This window comes from Haliotis cracherodii, unplaced genomic scaffold, assembly GCF_022045235.1.
Source record: "Haliotis cracherodii isolate W230 unplaced genomic scaffold, xgHalCrac1.p SCAF_7, whole genome shotgun sequence".
NCBI classification, from domain to species: Eukaryota; Metazoa; Mollusca; class Gastropoda; order Lepetellida; family Haliotidae; genus Haliotis; species Haliotis cracherodii.
Genome location: NW_027266330.1, coordinates 63,377,071 through 63,394,195, shown reverse-complemented (window position 1 = coordinate 63,394,195; position 17,125 = coordinate 63,377,071). Strand labels below are relative to the sequence as shown.

Genomic DNA, 17,125 nt, shown 5'->3' with positions numbered 1-17,125 from the left:
ACTAAAATAAAATGTGTCATTTATCAACTAAACAAACACATGACTTTCACTTTTACTGACTCATTATTGATCCTGAAATAATTATGACTACACAATACGAGAGCAAGGTTCGGAAAATAGTTATACCGATAAGAAAAACACGTTATTTTATGTCCCCTTCAATAAATCCATAGCGCTAAGGGAGGTAACTGGTGTGCAAGCGTACCCGAAAGTTACATCTACTCAGCACCTGATTTGCTGTCGGCAGTCCCAACTTGTTGCGAGGGGTAAGATGGCGCTCCGAACAGTCCCTCTCATCGTGTGTCTCATGGCGATTCTTCTCATGACGGGTATAGTAATTATTTTACATTTATATCATTTAAACAGTCGGATCTGATCGAACCTGATCGCTCTTTTTCTCTGCCTATGCAACAAGCGTACATGTTTATACTTGAAGTGTACCATGCGTTGACCAGTGGCTATTTTTAACACTGACTCGTACTTATTATAATATTTTTCTCATAAAAATGCGATTTATGTTCCCTCACTACTGACACGTTGCCTCGGGGTTGTTGCAAAAATAGCAGTTGATGTAAGAGACGGATTGTTCACCGATGCAATCTGTTACTTTGTTTTAGATGCATTGTGTTTTGGGATACCTGGCTAGTACCAGGTCTACATAGTACGGCCGGCAGGGGTACACGAATCTTAGAGGGGTCGTGGTTTACATGTGGACTGTGCACTGTCACATTCACCCCCCGCGTTCGATGGGGGACAGGCTGGTTGTTTGGGGGAAAGCTAATGTGATAATTGAAAATCAATACCAAGGCATGAGACCAGCGATAAATATAACGCTCCAGTGCGCGCGCCGGACACCTGGAGCAGACGACAGATGGTGAAGGGCCGTTAAAGGCTCTCTCCCAATCCTCTATTGTCACAAATAATGTGTGAAGTTAAAGGTTAAATTACTAAACTCTATTGTATAGATTTAAAGGCGCATTATCTCTATTGTGCTAAGCTAACTAAAGCTGAATACGCCATAATCCGTCGCGTTATGCACATGTAAAGGGGTGGTCGTGTGAGTGTTTGTGTTACGGGTGGGGGTGGTGTCCCCTCAAAATGCACCCGTTGATTGTGGAGAAAGAGGGAGAAACTAGTTTATTATGTCTGACCTTCTATACAACAGAAAAATACCGAGTGAGAGAAAAGTATGTACAAATGTTGTGCACGCGACTTCCTGTGGTTTACGACAGACCATATATAAATGCTTCCTACCTGGACACACTCACAATACTTAGAAGACAACTTCAGGTTTGCCTGTGTAGAATGTTGCGTGAGACATCGTATGTGCGAAAATGCTGGATAGTTAGAATTTCTATTGGGCCAGTGAACAATCTACTTTCTCCAAATGTTAACTTTGAATCATTGATACCTTCCCCTTTGTCACTGTCACTGTCTTGTTTTTAGCGTTCGCTCCCCCCCCCCCCCCCCCCCCACCCCCCCCCCCCCCCCAGCACTTTCATTTCAGCCCTTTTTTCTTAAAGCTTTGATTATGTTTTTTGTTGTTGTTTTTTTATTTTCTTTATTTATTTTTTTATTTTATTTCATTTTATTTCATTTTATTTCATTTTATTTTTAATCCCCATTCATGTGTTTACACCAGTGTTGTTATTCCGTTAAAGGATCAAGCATTGTGTTGTCAGTCATTAACTGTAGCCAACAATAGGAGTGTTGTTGTTTGACAGTAGAGATGGTTTTTTTATGAAATGGTCCGTGTTCTCATTAGTCGATATCTAAGAACGCCAAGCGTGTGGTGCCATGCTTCGCGGCTGACATACCGCTGTCCACTTTGAGATTTTAGTGCCATTCCTCGACACCGTAAAGGATCCTATATAGGGCTCTGACGTCATGGTGCCATGCTGCGGAGCACGAGTCCGATTAGAGCCTGACGTTACGTCGTCTCCAAATCGCTATGAGAAAGCACTGCCACTATGGCGTCAGTCAGGCATCTCTTTACCATTCCCTCAGTGAAACTAGAGAAAACATACTTAGTCCTCGCCATTCTTTGACAACACGTGTCAAACTCTATTACCGGGACACTTTGTACTGAACGGGTGACTACTTGTATTACTGCTTTAACATTCAAACAAAAGTATTTAAAACGGAATATAACAATACACGTTCACGCATTCACGTGATCGTCATGAGAAACGTTGACCTTCGTTGATTGAGGTGTTAATGCTTATTAATTTAATTCTGTTATTAGGGGAATCTCTTAAAGTCGGGAAAGAAAATTCATTTGTTAAAAGGTACTTTTAGTTATTTTGATTTGAATATGACTATGTTTTCAAATTCTTATTTACCGACTCTAGAATGCAAATTCACACTTTTATTTGTTTTAGTAGTAATTAACACCATGCTCAAGTACAACCTCTTCAAGCATGTCAGTGGAATACAGTTAACCTTGTTAATCCTGACGGTAGGTTCGCACTGGATTCGCCATTTTTGTCGTACAGACCTTATTATTAGCCCGGGAACTGGATCAGTGTGTTCTCAATTTTCATTCTCAGCTCCTTGGGGAGTATACATCCCAAGCAGCCTGTAAGGTGATAGAAGATTATTATAGTTACATTGCCAACTCACCCTACCGGGTGCCCATTCACTGCTGGGTGAACAGAGGCATATTTTAAGTCACATCACGGGGAAAGCAGGTTACCGGAAAAACTAGGTTTCAATGTAGTGACGCTATTGTAAAACTTTGTACAACATCCCAACAATATATATATATTGCGTTATCCGACCATCTACTTCAAATTTTTCATTCACATCACTCATTGAAAATACTGTGAAAACCAAGTATAAGTTTTAATGTCGCCATTATTATGCCACCTATTTCAAAATACAACTCAAAGAAATTAATTAGCTTCGACAGGTGAGCATTTGTTATGAACAATATACCACCGGAACTCTACAATATATTCATACCACTTATTCAAACATACTGTGAACACCAAGTACAGCTTATAATTAATGAGATTAATTAATTTTATACTCATTTACACTCATTGTTTCATGTGAGCGCTTGGCCCCGTTGAGTTGTGAAAGCCTGCGTCCTTGAACAGCTGGTAGGCTGTCATTTCCCCTGGGGCGTGAACAGTCCCGCAATGTTCAGTTGTTACAGACCGACTTGAATACTCGTATAAACAGTACTCTCTTTAAGCTGCGAGTTAGCACAACTTCTTTTATCTCGCCTAGATTAATCGCGTAAGACGTACATTCAATAGTATTAAGCGTTCGTTTAGTAGGGTGGATTCTAATGACATCATTGAGGAAGAATCAAATCAACGACGCAGTTTTAACAGCTGTGAAAATATTGCTTGACTTTATTTTACGTTTCTTAGTTTCACTCAATCCACCTGACAGGGATCACTGAGCGTAAGTCTATTTTTAGGTGCACTCAGTGTAGAGATTGCATTTTCAAAACAAAGGGGTCGGTGGTGGAGTGAGTGAGTGAGTGAGTTTGGTTTTACGCCGCTTTTAGCAATATTCCAGCAATATCACGGCGGGGGACACCAGAAATGGGCTTCACACATTGTACCCATGTCGGGAATCGAACCCGGGTCTTCGGCGTGACGAGCGAACGCTTTGACCACTAGGCTACCCGACCGCCCCTGGGTCGGTGGTGGAAATAACACAGATGAAATTAAATAAATTGATACTGCTTTGTTGTGTATCTGCTCTGTTCGCGTTGTGTGGTGGCCAGAGAACGGAAGGCCTGTGGTTCGACGGGAGCGTCACACCAAAAGATGTTAAAAGAAGGTACTTGTTGTTACCCTGCCTGGCGTTCTGCATTAAAACGAGGACTGGTCGGCTAGGACTGGTCGGTCTGAGTGGAGTGCCCATGCTAAACTGCAGCATGGTATCTCAACGGACTACCACTATAAAACTAGTATTATTTTTCTGTTTTCGGGGGCTCTTTGTAAGTCCACTCAGCCCATGTTGGACAAGCCTGCATGCCCCTTTAAATCCACGTGAACCCCGTCCGCACGGCTGACCAAGTCACTGCCGTGTTAATTCACAGACAATCACGCAGACGTGCCGTATCACGTCTCTGCAAATTACTACGCACGTACGGCTGATCACTCAGAGGTCAGTTGATGTTCAAACGCTGGACGGTTTAAGAGCAACCCTTTAGGTGGACATTCGAGGTTTCATATTCTGAAGATGCGGGGTTTTGTCAAGTGATAGAAAACACGCATTTCAGTACTTCGTAAGAAATTGTCCTGAGTTCTCCGCTGGTCAGCGTACCACTTCCTGCTGACCCACGTGTTCCCTTGCCCATATCGTGAACAACATGTTTTAACTTGACAAAAGTTTTTTACAGGACAAAAAGCAATGTCGGCAAGAGCATGATGGTTACTGAATAAAAATTCACGACAGTGTAATTGCTTCACTACTATTCGCATGATAGTTCTGTCGCACAACTGATATGTGATAAGGCCATTGAATGCCAGGAAAGAGAGAAACAGTACTCAGGGAAACAGTAGTGTGTGTGGAGGGGGGGGGGGGGGGGGGGCGCAATACTCAAGACAAATCATACGAAGGACATCAGTACTTAGAGAAACAGTATTGTTGAATCAATACTTAGAGAAACAGTATTGTTGAATCAATACTTAGAGAAACAGTATTGGGGGAATCAGTACTTAGGAAAAAGCACTGGGGGAGTCAATACCTAGAGAAATAGTATTGCTGAATCAATACCTAGAGAAACAGTTTTGTTGAATCAATACTTAGAGAAACAGTATTGGGGGAATCAGTACTTAGGAAAAAGCACTGGGGGAGTCAATACCTAGAGAAACAGAATTGGGGGAATCAGTACTTAGGAAAAAGCACTGGGGGAGTCAATACCTTGAGAAACAGTATTGCTGAATCAATACCTAGAGAAACAGTTTTGTTGAATCAATACCTAGAGAAACAGTATTGGGGGAATCAGTACTTAGGAAAAAGCACTGGGGGAGTCAATACCTAGAGAAACAGTATTGCTGAATCATTACCTAGAGAAACAGTTTTGTTGAATCAATACTTAGAAAAACAGTATTCGGGGATCAGTACTTAGGAAAACAGAACTGGGGGGAGTCAATACCTAGAGAAACAGTTTTGTAGAATCAATACTTAGAAAAACAGTATTCGGGGATCAGTACTTAGGAAACAGTACTGGGGGAATCAGAACTCAAAGAAACAGTTCGTAGGGAGTGAATACTTAGAGAAACAGTATTCGGGGGGAATCAATATTTAGAAAAACAGTTCTTAGGGAAATAGATTTGGGGGAATCAGTATTGTGGGGATCAGTACTTAGAGAAACAGTAGTTTTTGAAACGGTAATTTTGGAAGAGTACCACGGCAACAGCGGTTAGGGAATCACCAGGCAAGCAGTACTTATGAACATTCATTGAATTAATCCGAATGGTGGCATCATTGGCGAGTGATCAGATATTGACCAGGTATTGGCTGGTCATTACTTGAGTGAGTCTGAATGTATGCCGCTTTCAGCAATATTCCCGCTAGGTCACGGCGGGGTAAAATGATATGTCTTGGATATATTGTACACAAGCATGAAATCGAACCAGGGGATTCGGCGCGATGGGTTCACGCCTTACCCACAAGGCCATCGCGCCTAGATTGGGACAGACCAGTGACAATACTTACTGCTGCAAGTTGAACTGTTCACACACGGCCACGTACCCGCCACAGAAGCACGTTCAAGTGTTGGTCGAATGGAGTGAGTGAGTTGGGTTTTACGCTGCTTCTAGCAATATACCAGCAATAACACGACGGGGACCCCAGAAATGGGGTTCACATGGCGGAATGGAAATTGTATATACACATATAGGTGCACAAATAATGGGGATGACACCTATCATGATATCTTTTGAGCATTTTGCAAAATACTGACAATCATGTTAAAACCTGACATAGATTAAGAAAATTCATTAGCTTGGACGCAGTTTGAAATTTTGATGTTAGGCTTAACACTGACACATTTATTATTGAAAGATAAGTAGATCTGTTCGTGTTAATCGCTGTTTCTCTGTTTGAAATTGTAAATGTGTCGTCTGCTGGATTATCTGCTGGCCATTACCTATCAGCTGTTGCCACACGGCATGGCCCGGGGTAAGGGCCAACCCAGGGCCTGTAACGGGGATGTACTCTGGTAACTTCAAAAACCACCATCCTTTTTCAGATGGAGCTAATTAAGACCACTGGGGGATATATAGACTTGCACAAGTCTCCAAGTCAATGATTATTAGTTTTAATCATAATTTCTAGATTATGTCAATAGTAGGAACAAGTTGTCGCCATAAGAGACTGGAGTCCTTACTGTCCACATATCTAGACTTGCCTATTAGGAGGTTTGCATTACAACACATCCATGGACTTATATTGCAGTGCAGCCTTGGAGCAAGGCTAGATGAAGTAGCGTAGAGTGAAGACCAACCCTTCGTCTCTAAAATATATTTTTGATAGAAACAAGTAACTACATTTATATTTGAAAGGAGCCCCAATGAGATGGGAGTGTCTTGTGTAAAATCTAGACTTGCAGATAGAGCTATCATTACAGTCAGGGCTGGGCGGAAGGGAAATAAATATGGTTCAGGGACTGTGAGACAGGCCATGTACAGTGTGACATATCTTACTCGAACTTACATGACGATGTAACTTTATGGTATCCGGAGAATTCTAATTCTTTTATTGACCCCGTTCAACTCAAACTACGGACAACATTATATTGTTTTCAAATCTCCTTGAATCTCGAATCAACGGGGGCGGTCGGGTAGCCTAGTGGTTAAAGCGTTCGCTCGTCACGCCGAAGACCCGGGCTCGATTCCCGACATGGGTACAATGTGTGAAGCCCATTTCTGGTGTCCCCCGCCGTGATATTGCTGGAATATTGCTAAAAGCGGCGTAAAACCATACTCACTCACTCACTCACTCACTCACTCGAATCAAAGGTTATAACGAACTCAAAGGGACCAGTAATTTCTGTTCCTTATAACCGTAGTTCGTTATAAGCGCTTCAACTAAAGGATACCGAAGTGATGGATATAACGAACTGTTGTTTTTGGCCATTTGCGGGACCAAAAACAACATTTCGTTATATCCATCACTTCGTTATAAGCGTGTTCGTTATAAACGTAGTTTTCTGTATGTGTCTCAGGGAAGAACAAGTGTTCCTTTAGGGCAAACTACACAATGCTTCAATATAATGTTGTGTTCGTTTGATGCATATCAGTTCACTCTGCTAATGCCAGTTTGGTCTTTCCCAGAATGCCTGGCGCGACACAGACGTCGACATCAGCGAGCAAGCAGACGACGTCCACCGCTGTCGGAGTTCCCGCCACGCCTGCACGCCCAGTTTGCCGCCGTTGCGAACAACTTCACGTGGAATCTCTACAAACAGTTATCCTCGGGGCGGCAAAATTTAGTGTTCTCCCCCGTCAGTGTGTTCAAGACTGTCTCCATGGTGTACCTCGGAGCAACGAACGTTACTGCCAAGGAAATATTCAATGCAGTAGGATATAAGCTGTTAAAAAGACCCAGAAAAGTGCGTAAGGCGTTCCGCCATTTTGGAGAAATGATGCGCAGACCTATGCGCAATGTGTCGTTCCAAGTGGCCGATGCGTTGTACGTTCATGAATCGATTCATCTCAGAAACAGATTCGTCAAACGGATGAGGAAATTCTACAAAGCCAAAATACGGAAATATAATCACAACACGAAGAATGCCGCAGTGTCCTCCCTTAAGAAATGGATAAAGAGGAACACCCGGGGCAAACTGAATGACTTCAAGACTAATTTATCCGTCAAAAGCAAAAGGGCGTTGTTGTTTATGAACGCCGTCTATTTCAATGGCTCCTGGGACATGTTGTTTGACCGCACGCTGACCAACCGCACCATGTTCGACATCAACAGATACACCCGAACCAAAGTCGACATGATGTTTTGTGACTGGAGGTACTATTATAAAATAAACCCTGAACTTAAGGTCAAGGTCATTGAAATACCATACGACTCGCACAGGTTTAGTTTTTATGTAATTCTACCCGATGAAGTCAATGGACTTGAAGAACTGGAACGGAAGCTGACGTCCACGACGTTTCAGAATCTCATAACAGATATGAAAGGGCCAGCACGCTTTCATTTGCGCATGCCGCGCATGAATCTCATGAGTGACCTTGACCTCAAACCTCATTTGAAGAAAATGGGGATCAAAGATGTGTTTGAGAAGAATGCGGATATGTCGCCGATAGATGGCACTAAGAATTTGTTTGTAGATCACGTGATGCATATGTCAGTTCTGGACGTGGATGAGGGTGGCAGCGTGGGGTCAGGGGTCACGGGGGCAGGTATAGCGCTGAGGTCAGTGCCCCCCGAGTTCAAGGCCGACAGACCCTTCATGTTCGTGATTAAAGACAAATTAACAAAAACCGATTTATTCATGGGCAAATATTCTGATCCACGTGCCTCGTAATTACTGAGAATATGTTGTCCTTGACCGACATTAACTGGGAAATTCCTCAACCTCCTTCGAGAATACGGACCTTATATGAGGTGGACGAGGAAGGCGTAACAATGCAATTCTTTGATGGGATTTTTTCTCATTGATGAGGATGATGCTGTGGTGTATACTAGAGAGTCAGACAGTTCTCACAAAAGTACACGACACGGGGGTCAATTATGCACGCCCCCTTCCTCAAGCGTTCATCGCGCAGACTGTGTGATCTACTTCGACGCAGACAACCAGTTTAGTGGTGAAACAGTTAAATTGACCCTCAGGCATACAGTATAGTGGTATATATTTTCAACAAGTTTAAATTATAGTATTTCAATTAATTTATAAATATTGACAGCAACAGTAAATGAGGATTTTAACATCATATTTATATTTGGCCAGGGGAATTAAAATACATTATTTGGGTTTTTTACATTTCAATATTTGGAGTCTGCGGATTCGTAAACCAAGGTTTAATCAAGTTTGGCCTGACGGATATAAAGAAAAACGTTCTGATATGTACGGTGGCCCATAAGGGACATGTAGTCTGTTTTTCCATATTTTGATATTTCACTTACTTTTGTCGTTACCTTTTGCAAATTAACACGATTTGTCTTACAAATATGTGATAAATCATGTGTAAAGAAGATATTGAATTGCTGAAATGTGAAACAAAAATGTCAAAAACTAAAATGAAAATGTCAAAAAACAAAATCGAAAATGTCAAAAACTAAAAGAAAAAAAAAAGAAAACTATTTCCACCGCGGTGGAAATAGTTTTCTGTAGTTTCATTTTAGTTTTTGACATTTTCGCTTCACATTTCAGGGACTCAACAGCTACCTGAAAGTACATTTTCCTTGTTTTCGGTTGTTTTTATACATGATTTATCACATATTTGTATGACAAATTGCGTTAATTTGCAAAAGGTTACTATAAAAGTAAAATATCAAAATATTAAAAAACAGACTCCATGTCCCTTAAGGGCCACCGTAGAAATGACTTGCAGCGTCAGCGTGACGGCCTTTGAAAAGCAATTTCAAATTATTATGCCATTGTTTTGTCTATGCATAGTAAGGTGTCAGCTTCTTGTTGCTGATTTGCCCTTAGATATACATGTGTGTCAATGCAACGTCACATAGCCTAAACATATACTATATACTGTGTCTGTAACAAAGGCAACCTCGTTAATCCAGACAACATTGTCCAGATTAACGAGGTTCCGTATTAAAGAGTAATGGATAAAATGTATCATCATGCTGATTATAAACATTTTTCCAAACAAAAATCGACCGGAAATGGATCGATTTCCGGGTTGACGGGGTATATCCTTGTTTTTATTATTTTTATTTATTTTATTTTTTTTGGACGGGGTGTATTACATATTTAGGTGTCCATCTGTGCGTGTATGTGTTTTTGTCAATAATGGTATGATCGTCCTCAGTCTCAGTTCTGTTCGTAACCATGGTAGCACGGGTTAGTTTGTAACATATGACCTCAGTATATGAAATTTGTCAGGATGCAAGCGGCATCATGGAAGTTAAACGGGACGCGGGGTGGGGGGAGGGGGATGGGGGAGTGTTTAGGGGACATTTAAATCTGGGGGACACAGGTGTTGTGCGTCAACACTTGCATCAATAGGACAAGGGCAGTGTTGGGTCGGTATGTGTATATCAGCTAGGAGATATGGGGCCACGAACTTACTTGATGCTGAGATTGACAAAGTCTGAAATAGAATGAAATGATGCAAACTGTGTCAGAGAGAGGCTGAAGCGTGTTTGTGTAGTCGCGCGGGGGAGTAGGGGTGGGGCAACATCATCTAGTGCCTACAGGCCTAATGGCCTCCTGCACTCCACTGGTCGGAAATGTTAAATAATGGCGCTCTTTGTCTCTCAAAGTATCGCAGCATAGAGAATAGATGGCGTACAATTCCTTGGTATGTTGTGAACGGGCGACAGGGTGACCGACTCCTCATGAACGCACTGTCAGAACAAAATGAGTACTCAAAACATTTTGTTGATATTCCAATTATTCTACTGACATTTTTTCACCTTGTTTTATACAGTTGACGTATTTTAGATTGACTGTAATATATCTAAGTTTCTATTTACATCTTTATTTTACTGTTTTTTTCATTCAATGTTATTGTTGATTTAAATGTGGTGTTTTGGTTGAAACATCTACGGCATGAAACCCTGTCATTTAGAAGGTATACATTTTGCAAGTCTTGAAACCGGTTGAATATTACATTTGTATATTTATTGTCTCTGTGTTTGTATATGTATGTTGTACGTGTACAGCTGGTCTGATTATTGAGGTGACCTGGCTTAAGCAAATGCTGGAATTATATAAGTGAGTGAATGGGATTTTACGCCGTATAGTGATCAATGGCTCCGCTGTTTCACACGAACAAGTAGTGGATTCGGCCCTGGAGCAAGGAAACCGAGGGCAGTGTGTGCTTTAACCCTCGCTGTTGAACCACGCTTAGCAATGTGTTAATTGAATTAGGTCATTTAAATATACCCATGAAACGTGTGAATGGTAAGTCAAACGATGACCTTGTAAAATTTGGAAAGTGTTAATCAGGGCATTAAGGTTCCAAGGTAAAACTGTCCGGATTAGTAAATGTCCGGATTAAAAATGTCAAGATTAAGAAATGTCAGGATTACCAAATGTCCGGTTTGACAATTTGTCCGGAATTAACAAATGTCCGGGTAGACGAATGTCCGGAATTAACAAATGTCCGGGTCGACGAATGTCCGGAATTAACAAATGTCCGGATTAACAAATGTCCGGATTGACGAATGTCCGGAATTAACAAATGTCCGGATTAACAAATGTCTGGATTAACAAATGTCCGGGTTGACGAATGTCCGGAATTAACAAATGTCCGGGTTGACGAATGTCCGGAATTAACAAACGTCCGGATAAAAAGGTGTCGGATCTGTGGGTATATGGGTATGGAGTTGTATGGTGTGAAAGGCAAGGTCCGGAGAAATGTGGTTTACCTGTATACAAATAGCATGCAGGTTGTCATACTAATATGATACAGTGTCAGTTTGAACACGTACTGTACCACATTAGTAAGGCAACCTGCATGCTATTTGTATACGGGTAAACCACATGTCTCCGGACACAAGAAACTAAAATGTTAATCCTAAAATGTTCATTTCCCAGATGATTTACTTTGTATATGATACCCACTGCTGGTCTTGGTGCTGCAAACCGTGCACGAGTACTGAACTTTTAGTCCTATTTTATACATGCACTTTTAGACTTGTAGTCTGTTGAAGTGCGAGTCAAGGCGCATGTGTCAGGTATTGTGATGTGTTGTGATCTCACGCGGTTTCATTCCATAGATAAACACGAGTCAGCTGTTTCTGTGCCCAACCAACAGACCGACATTGTCGGAAATGGTCTGTTTCAACATGTTCTCATTGAATAAAAAGAATATCACCTTTCGGAAATAATCTTTTTTGTGTTTTGTTTCTGCTTAATGCATCCATATTTATGGGGTTTTTTTCTAAGATATTTTGTAATTATTATTATTTTATTTTTTTTACTTTTTATTATTTTTTCTTTGGGGGTGGGGGGTACAATGTCGGTCAGCGTGAGAAGCAGCTAAGAAACGGTAGTATGGTGATGGAAATCGGCACCGTTGGTGTGAAAGGGATTGTGACATTTGTTAGTGACAATATAAATAGAGCGTCATTTCATATCAAATACATTATATCGACATGAGTCAATAACAGTTTAAAACTCCGAGGCTTGCATCCTAAAAGAAGAGTCTTCCAACAATGACTAAAAAATAAAAGAAGTTTTTCTGTCCGGTCGTCAAATCGTCTGTTACTATCAGAGGTGTTTATTGTGATTTGATACCCCTGATTGACCAATTAGAATCGATTTTTGCCCAAACTTATAGCAGATTTGGCGATGTTTACTTGGTCAGAGGGAGGAGAATCGTCTGGGCTTTCTTTAGGACAATACATATGGAGCTGAGGACACGAACTGTGGAGCTCTACATCCATCAGATACACGCCATGGACGCCTGCTGTCGCTCCTGCTTCACCTGACCCCCGTGGACCAACACGTTTAACACAATGAGGGAGCTTCAGCGTGTTCAAACCACCACGAACTGCTTGTTGGCTACAAGCCTGTCAAGTTCTATATTCCACACCCTGCAGACCTGCCATTTTGCATGCAGACGAGAAATGATCTATCACCATGAACTACATGTTGGCTACAAGCCTGTCAAGTTCTATATTCCACACCCTGCAGACCTGCCATTTCGCACGCAGACTAGAAATGATCTATCACCATGTTGGCTACAAGCCTGTCAAGTTCTATATTCCACACCCTGCAGACCTGCCATTTCGCACGCAGACTAGAAATGATCTATCACTTCTCGATTTCTACTCATATACTGTCAGCACTCAGAAGCCAGTTCTGGGTATGTTAAATACAGTGCACTGTGTGATCTGTTGTCACTAGGAGCCAGTTCACACTGTATGTTATGGGACAAGATAGGTTGATATATTCACGACACACTGGTCTTTGACTTGTGCTGAAAGGAAGAGTCTATTATAGGAAAGGGAAGGCAGGTATTCGTAAGCATTCAGTCATGTGGAACTAATCGCATAATAGAACGTATCGTGTGTATTATAAACTGTAAGCAGAATGAGAGGTACCCTTTGTGTAAACAGAGATAGGTGGACGATGTATAATGTTCTCTGGTCAGCGGAAGGGGAGATAACTGCGACGGCGACGCCATGTTTTTCTTCTACTCGCGCAAACCAAACCATTAAGCAGTCCGTTGCTGTGGTTTGATCGTTAGGAGAAAATTTGTTACAGTTTACAAAAAATAACAACAACTAAACAGCAAATGTTTTCAAACTGGTTTTGATTTGGGTACCGTTTAACATCTTCGGTGAAAGCCACCAGCACGGGTAGGCTGGTGACATTCCTAGGAACACAACCAGCTCTCAATATATACGCGTTCGCGGCTACTTTAAGCATGGAGTGTATCTTTAATCTCCCCAAATTAGAAACGCATAAGTGGTAGCGTAAGAGGCAATTTCAGTTATTTTAGATAAGAATGTTAGATTTATCATTTCTACCAACAAAATGCTCCTTTATGTTCATGGAAAGTATTTAGCGTATCAAAATGCATCATTTTAACTGTTATGCATGTCTGCGTGAGGTAGTGGAAATGTGCATGAACATTTAATGAAGAAAGAACTGTTTAAAATATCCACGTGCAATTTGAGGGAATGGCGAGCAGTGATACTGCCCATTTAAATCCGCATCGCATTCAAACATTTATTGACCACGGTTTGCTCGAAGTTGCTCTGGAGTTTCAGTCAGCAGGCACATCACCTCAAAGTTCACCAGAGCACCATTTCTGGGCTCAGCGATATATATCAGCAATACGGTTCCCGGATCACCACTGGCGCCAAGGTTTGTTTGTTTGTTTGTTTGTTGTTTAACGCCACATTCAGTAATATTCCAGCTATACGACGGCGGTCTGTAAATAAACAAGTCTGGACCAGACAATCCAGCCATTGACATCATGAGCTTCGACCCACGCAATTGGTATCGATGACATGTATCAACCAAGTCAGCGAGCCTGACCACCCAATATCGTTAGTCGCCTCTTACGACAAGCATAGTCGCCCTTTACGGCAAGTATGGCTTGCTGAAGACCTATTCTACCCCGGATTTTCACGGGTAGGTGTCTAGGTACATCGGGATATTTAATTCGCGTAGCCGGACTGTCGCAGCAACTGAAACTGCAGGTTGAGAATTTGGTTTGAGAAGAGCATCTACACAAAAGGTCCGCAATCGTTCAAGAGGGGGTTGAACTCCGAGCCATCAGAATAAATCTTTGAACGCTGCTGTCAGCAATATTCCAGGTATATCGTTGAGGCCAGTCAGAAGGAAATGTTCCAGCTAGATAATACCAGGGCACACACTGCAAGTGCAACTGATGGCTATCTACAGAATGGTTACAGCTTTTCCGTCGCCTTTCGCCAGATCTTAACCCCATAGAACTTTTTGTTGGCTGAACTAGATACGCAGAAAGGTCAACGTCAACCACCACCCAGGGACTTCAGCAATTGTTCCACATTTGAGCTAATAATAATATCTATTAGAAGAGGAATATTTCAGGGCGATTCTTTCAGTCCTTTGCTTTTCTGTTTGTCACTTAATCATTTCAGCTTTTTGCTCAGCAAAGAGGAGGGTTATCACCCGGGACCTTCTCAGCACAGATCCCCAACACCCCTTACTCACCTCCTTTACATGGATGACCTTGTACTTATTGCCAATGGAGGATCCACACTAAAAGAACAGATTCTCCTTGTCGAGACCTTTCCTAATGATATCGGGATGTCCTTTGGATTCGACAAGTGCAACATTCTTCATCTGAAACGTGGCAAGGTAGAAGAGCGAGGATCAGTCAGTTTACTTGGAGGAGGAGTTATTGACCATCTCGTGGAAGGTCAGGTCTATACGTACTTAGGGATGCAGGCTAGGGACAAACTCCAGAATGCCCATATCAACGGAAAACTTCGGACAGAGTACAAATGTAGACTTAGAAAAATGTGGAGTTCAGAGCTGAACGCTCGCTGAAAGTTAAAGCCACAAATACTTATGCTGTGCCCGTCCTTTCATATTCTTTTGGTGCTGTTGCTTGGACGAAACAAGAAATTCAGAGTATTGACACCCTCACACGAATAATCATGTCAGACAATAGATCCCACCACCCTCGCTCTTCCCTCAATCGCTTATATTTACCAATCATTATGGGAGGGCGTGGTTTGATTAACGTTGGGGCTCTTCATGATAGAATTGTCTTGTGCACTTTTGCACACATTTATTTGTCTGATCCTCTTGTGAAGCATGTCAAGACTCATGATGAAAACAAGGCATCCCACAGTTTTCGTGAAGAAGCCAAGGATGTGGGACATAATCTTAATGTCAGTGTTGATTTTGTTGATGGTTCTGTACTTCTGGACGGTACAGAAATGAGTGTCAACTAGGAGAAGTGCCATATCAAACATCAGACTCGGTTTTTCAAGGAAAGGCTATCTGAACAATCACTGCATCGAGTGTTTGTGCAGTGTGTTGATAAGGTCAGCAACCCTGCAGAGTCCTAGGTTGGATGAGGTCGGCTGGCCTGAAAAGTGAAACAGAAGGCTTTGGGTTTGTTGTTCAGGACCAGTCAGTTCCAACTCGAAACAGTCAATGTGTGATTTTGCATCGAAATGTAAATATGAAATGTAGATTATGTAATGAATTTAATGAGTGGATGCGCAGATGTCACAAATACAGTATCTTAAGCGACATGATGGAGTGGCTCGATCATTTTATTACCGTCTTCGCCATGCTTGTGGTTTTGACACAGAGGTCCATCCATGGTTAGACCCGGAATATGTAGTGGGCGTCATCGAAAATGATAAATACAAAATTCTTTGGAATAGGCCCGTATACAGCCTAAGACGTATCCAGGCCAACAAACCTGATGTTGTCCTTTTGGATAAATCCAATGAAATCATTTATATTATTGAATTTTCTGTCCCTTTTTGACACCAATGTGACTGACAAGATTCAGGAAAGACATGGCAAATATGCGGACCTCGCTTTCGAAATGTCACGCTTGTATCCCAAGTACCAAGTTGTCCGACTCCCCATTGTTCTCGGTGCCTAAGGTTTGGTACCTATCACTCTGTTGATTACTCTGGGTAATGCAGAAGGCTGCAGTGTTGGGGAGTCTTCACATTCTCCGAAAGTTCTGGGTGGGTTTGACTGGGCAGTGCTTCCTGGGAGAAGTCCCATTCGCTGTCTGGGCTGCGTGTAGAGGGGGCAAGGGCCCTGAGCTGATGATGAGCCTAACCAGCCTGACTGTGCCAGGATCACCCAAACCTTCTTTGCTGCATTTTGTATTTTAATCTGTAGATAATAAATGCATTTGTATAGAGCAGCATTCACTGTGCATAAGTGCTCTGTGCGCTGCAAATGAAACTTAGAGTCAGTGAGAGTATATTTTTCTTGAAGCAGGAGAGTGATGTGGAAGTCTTTATCGAGAGAGCGAGTTCAATCCAGTTGGAGCTTGCTGTGTAGACGAAGGATCTCATGCCGAATGATGATGTCTTCCCAGGTGGCACTATTAGAAGGAGCTTGTTTTGGGACTGCAGAGACCGCACATTCTTGTAAGGTGGAATCAGTTCTGTCAAGTAGGCTGGAGCTAGATGGTTGACACATTTGAAGGCAAAGAGGAGAGTGAGTGAGTGAGTGAGTGAGTATGGTTTTAAGCCGCTTTTAGCAATATTCCAGCAATATCACGGCGGGGGACACCAGAAATGGGCTTCACACATTGTACCCATGTCGGGAATCGAACCCGGGTCTTCGGCGTGACGAGCGAACGCTTTAACCACTAGGCTACCCGACCGCCCCACAAAGAGGAGAAGTTTGTTGTCACGTCAAGAGCTAGGCTTCTTAAATCCATGCCAAGAAGACGCAGAGCAGTTTTGGGGGCACATGGTGGTGTTTGCTTACTTATTAGAATCTGTGAAGGCTGCTCAACAATATTCCAGGTAT

General features: G+C 42.2%; 1 protein-coding gene across 1 annotated transcript; it reads left to right on the top strand.

Moving 5' to 3' along the window:
* Nucleotides 1-252: 252 nt before the first annotated feature.
* LOC139447645 (leukocyte elastase inhibitor-like) lies at nucleotides 253-9,062 on the top strand. Its single transcript, XM_071229061.1, has 2 exons — nucleotides 253-329; nucleotides 7,305-9,062. The coding sequence occupies exons 1-2, from the start codon at nucleotides 272-274 to the stop codon at nucleotides 8,507-8,509; spliced, it is 1,263 nt and encodes a 420-aa protein (XP_071085162.1). The 5' UTR covers nucleotides 253-271; the 3' UTR covers nucleotides 8,510-9,062.
* Nucleotides 9,063-17,125: the final 8,063 nt, after the last annotated feature.

Coding starts and splice junctions, on each gene's coding strand:
- LOC139447645 (XM_071229061.1), top strand. CDS start 272: ATGGCGCTCCGAACAGTCCCTCTCATCGTGTGTCTCATGGCGATTCTT. Junction 330..7,304: donor GGCGATTCTTCTCATGACGG/GTATAGTAATTA, acceptor GGTCTTTCCCAG/AATGCCTGGCGCGACACAGA.